Source organism: Tupaia chinensis, unplaced genomic scaffold (genome assembly GCF_000334495.1).
Source record: "Tupaia chinensis unplaced genomic scaffold, TupChi_1.0 Scaffold000682_1, whole genome shotgun sequence".
Lineage (NCBI taxonomy): Eukaryota > Metazoa > Chordata > Mammalia > Scandentia > Tupaiidae > Tupaia > Tupaia belangeri.
The window spans coordinates 1,329,605-1,334,312 of NW_006160205.1; the positions used below are offsets into that span (position 1 = coordinate 1,329,605).

Below are 4,708 nucleotides of genomic sequence, written 5' to 3' on the forward strand. Positions count from 1 at the left end.
GCGCGACCCGCGGTCGACTACGTGGGAGTCCAGCGACATAGCCATTACGCTAACTGCTGGTTCCCAGAAATTTTTTTAAATAATTATTTATTTAATTTTATTTATCATTATTAGTCTTCAGTTTGACCAGAGAGAGACAGAAAGAGCAGGAGAGTGAGAAAGCAAGCCACCAGCCTGGGACGCAGACTATGGTTGACCATGAGAGAGTCCAGTGCCTTAAACACCACATCACCTACGGGCCCCTAAGTATAACTTTTTAGAAGTTAATTTTTTTTTCCATCAGAAAGAAAAGGAGGGCGTTAACCCTAACAGTGTCCCCATTTCACCATCCTTTTTCAGCCTCAGCCAGCCTCACTCACACATGTGCTGAGCATGTTCAGAGAGGTCCCAGGATGAGAACCTAGGACCTTTTCCATGTGGGGCCAGTGGGGCCACCCCTGCAGCACCCCCAGACCCCTGTACTACTTTCGATAAAACATCCTCCTACACACCCTTCTGTTTTGCTCTCTTGAACTCTTTCATGTAACCTTCCCTAAGAGACCACCCTCCTGCCTCCCATTTACAAAGGTCCTACCCAATCTTCAGAGCCCTGGTCAGGTACCATCTCCTCCACAAATGTCGTCCTGACAACTCCAGCCCTTGCTCTTTCCTCCTTTCAAGTCCCTGGAGCCTTCCACTGTCTGTTCTAGTCACTAGGTGCATAGAATTTGAGAGTTTGTGATAATACAAGTGTTGTGAACTCTGGAAATGAGGAAAGAAAGTGAGCGCTGGTGCCTCTTCTCTCTTTACCTGAGTGAACAGTTGGCAGCTGCCGTCTCCTTTCATATAACCTGGGGTGGTACGTGATGAGCAAACAGGCTAGGACAGAACGCGTCTAACGGGGACGAACAATACATTGTTCAGAAGGACACGCCATGGGAAAGGTATATGATGTTTCTATTTTTTGTTTTTAGATTTTTGCTATAGGGCATGTGCATTTACTGGAGAGTCAAAGAGAGAGAGAAGGTGAGAAATCATCCCCTCACTCCCTGGGAGGATGGCCACGCTGCAATCCCTTCTCCATTCTCATCTCGGAATTTGGGGCATGCATGCACATGAAGTGAGTTTCAAGCTTCCAGGTCTGGGACATGAATCACGGTTGGCCATGTGAGAGTCCAGCACCTTAACCACTATGCCACCTGCTGGCCCCCAATGTTTTCCTTTTTTCTTTTTTTAAAAAATTATTTAATTTTATTAGTTATTATTATTATTTTGTTTGCTATAGTGCACATGCATTAACCAGAGAGGCAGACAGAGAGAGAAAGAAAGAAGAAAAGTAAGACATCAAGCTGCCAGGTCCGGGAATTGAACCATGGTCAACCATGTGGGAGTCCAGTGTCCCATCCATGACGCCATCTGCTGGCCCCAAGGTGTTTTTATTTCCTAAAGAAAAGTTAGCATGTACTAAAGTATCTGAATTTAAATAGTTTTAGTTTTTAATCAAGTAACTGATTTTGGAACAATCCAGACATTAGTTGTATTTTCTCCTTTAGTAGTACTAAAAAATGTCTTTGCATGCAAAGCAGGTTATGAAGAGACTATAATAAAGAAAACCTTTGAAGTGATTAGCATGTTTTACATCTAAGAGGCTAAACTCTGACAGGACAAAGCACTTTAAACTTATTTAAAAGCTTAATGTATACTAGCAGTGGAAGGTCTGGGATGCCTTGGCTTACAGTCAGAAATATGAATAAAGTCAGGAATTTTTAAAAAGTGATAATAGTTTTTCTAGAAGAGTGTGTGTGTATGGGGGGGAGCATGTTAGAGAACCTGAAAAAGGATTTTAATCTTCGATGCACAAAAAGATGATCCCATTTCAAAGCTCACTGACTCAATAACAAGTTTTGTCAAGGGTGAAGCAGTTCATATTACACTTTTCTGTCTATCACTCCCACCCTAATCTTAGTTGAAGACTTTAACTTGTTTTTAAATGTAATATTATGACATTTACATGTTAACATTTTCTGTTCTTATCCTTCCAAAATTGATCACTGGCCATTAGTATTGTCATGAGTATTTTTTGATTTGAGTTGATCCTTTCTCCAAGTATATTGCGTTTAGTTGGCAGAATTCACCATGCAGAAAATTGAAGGAGCTGAATGTATATAAAACCCATGCCAGATTTAAGAAAGGATCTCACTAACATTCACTTTTGTTTTGGCTGCAAATTATTAAAATATTGAAGTTGAGAAAGACAAAGAAGGAAAGGGAGAGTGAGAAAACACCCCCTCTTCCTTCCCTGCCATGGGGCATAGTCATGCTGTAATCCCTTCTCCGTTTCTTCTTCCAGGAGTTTGAGCATGCACGTACATGGGTCCTGTGTGTTTTTCAAGTCACCAGGTCCAGGGCTTGAACAGTGTGTAGTTGGCCGTGTGGGATCCAGTCACCCTAACCACCAGGCCACAGGCTGGCTCAGAATTCAAATTTTATTCAACGGTATTTGAAACATAAGATATGTGTTTTTTTGTTTTTTTTTTGAGAGGTTTATTCGCTATAGGGTGCGTGTGCTCGCCAAACAGACAGAGAGAGACAGAGAGACAGAAAACGAGAAATCACCCCCCAGAGGGGATGGTCACGCCGCAATCCCCTCTCCTCCAATCTCCTCTCGGGATCTTGGGCACGCACGCACACGTGCCCGGCGTGAGTTTTAAGCCATCGGGTCCGGGACGCGAACCGCGGTTGACTACATGGGAGTCCAGTGACATAGCCATTATGCTAACTGCTGGTTCCCAAGATACGTGTTTGTGCTGTAGAACATCCTCCTGTTTATAGGCTTGTCACCAAGTTTTTCACATATACACCTAGATGTGTATTAAATAACGTCTCACCAAAAAAAATCTTTCATAAATTTTATTCTTCATATTTGCATAAGGGTACAGATTCTAGACCATGTCTGCGGTGTCATGGTGACAGCACTGTGCTAACGATGAAGGCTGCAGGTTGTCTGAGATATTGAGATGCAAGACAGATCAGGAGGAATATATGCCGTTGCTGGTTATTCTAGAACATACAGAGTGTCTCAGGAAGGACTGCTCTGATTGTCTTCACAATTCAAAGTTAGAGAAACCTACATGTCTTCTACTTCATCTAAGAAATCACTCAACTGGCAAGCAAAATATTTTCAACAACCTATTTCAAAATACATGGGAAATTAAGGGGCAAAAATAATGGATCGTATAAACTCATGCTATCTTAATTCTAATACGAAAGCATATGGTTGTAACAATTGCTATTTAAATTTTTTATAAACTGCAGAAGCCAGTGATCACTCCTGTTCTCATTCCTATTTTTAAGTCTTTTTGCTTAGTCACCTAAGGATGCTTTTTAGATTTCAAAAGATCAACTACTATTGTTCTCTTTGAGCCCCTAGGGAATTAATAAAATGCACATTCATTTTCTTCTTTCTAAATGTTCCAATTAAAAATTTAAGAAAGGAAAAAACTATGGAAAACACTATCTTGGACACTTTTTTTCCCCCATTTCAACAACAACCAAAAAAAAAAAATGCAATATAAACACTCATTTTATTCGTTTGTTTTTTAATAAGTCTATCAAGAAGAATACAGGTTACACAGTTGTAACCTCCTTAAGGAAGATATTAAGTTTGCAACAAATACCTGCTGGTGAAAATGCACTACCAGGATTTCAAGGATTTACAAAAATTTAACAAAATATCCTTCTAAACAACTATCTTTATATTTGTAAACAAAGTATAAACAACCGGTTTATCCAGTTTCCACTGCATGTCAAACAGACAGCAAAGTGATAAAAATTATCTTCGATTTTAAAAGAAGAATAAAAACTAAACTAATTTCTACCCCACACATTACAATCCTAGGAAATATTTTGGTAGAGAGATGCAGAAGAGGATTCCAAGCAGGTTAATGCATGGCATCCTCTCCTTTAATGGCCTTTTCATTTACTTATATTGCCTTGATACTTCACAATTTTTTCCCCTACAAGGTAACAGTAATGTTGTTGGAGAATCCATAATTCTTTTATTTTCTTTTATTCCCCTACAGAAATAAGTGTGATGCGTTTCCTATCAGTTTCCATAAACAGGCTTGAAACTTCAGACACACTAGGAGGGTGCTTTTCTTCCGGTTTCTGAGGCCTTCTCTCTGTGACACCGGAGATGACAAGTTTGGCCTACACACGCATGCTGCCACAGAGCTGGGTGGTACGTGCACCTCCTATTTTAAAAACACACAAAAAAAGTAGGTCTGGACAAGGGCAAACTGCAACTCCGTTTCTGCTGCCTCCCTATCAGCAGGGGAGGCGCTTATTCCTTCACTTTGCTGATATAATCCGTGATTTTGGTGATGTTCTCTTCCTGCTGTTCTAGCGCATCCAGGACAATGCCCATGGGTGTCCTCTTCAATCCTATTCCCTCCATCTTATTCTCCAGCTTGTTCTTGAAGTTCCGAAGTCTCAATGATGCATGGATGAACATCACTGCGGAGAAGGGACACGCGATTAGCAACAAACCAACAATTTCCTCTCCCCACATCAACGTGACACGCCCCCATCTTCACACACGTTAACAAACTGCCTCAGAGAACTACGGCCTTAATCTAAGTGATCCAAACCATCGGATGGATTCCTGGACTTTCTGTGAAGTTCTCCATCAAGGCGTACGTTCGTTGTTCTCATACGTGAAGGAAAACAC

General features: G+C 40.9%; 1 protein-coding gene across 1 annotated transcript in view; it reads right to left on the reverse strand.

Moving 5' to 3' along the window:
• Positions 1-2,871: 2,871 nt before the first annotated feature.
• ARL6IP5 (ARF like GTPase 6 interacting protein 5) overlaps positions 2,872-4,708 on the reverse strand; it is a 27,750-nt gene continuing 25,913 nt past the window's right edge. Inside the window, exon 3 of the mRNA XM_006160351.3 lies at positions 2,872-4,494. Within this exon, the coding sequence (XP_006160413.1) occupies positions 4,322-4,494 (173 nt within the window). The 3' untranslated portion in view covers positions 2,872-4,321. The remainder of the gene's footprint in view (positions 4,495-4,708) is intronic.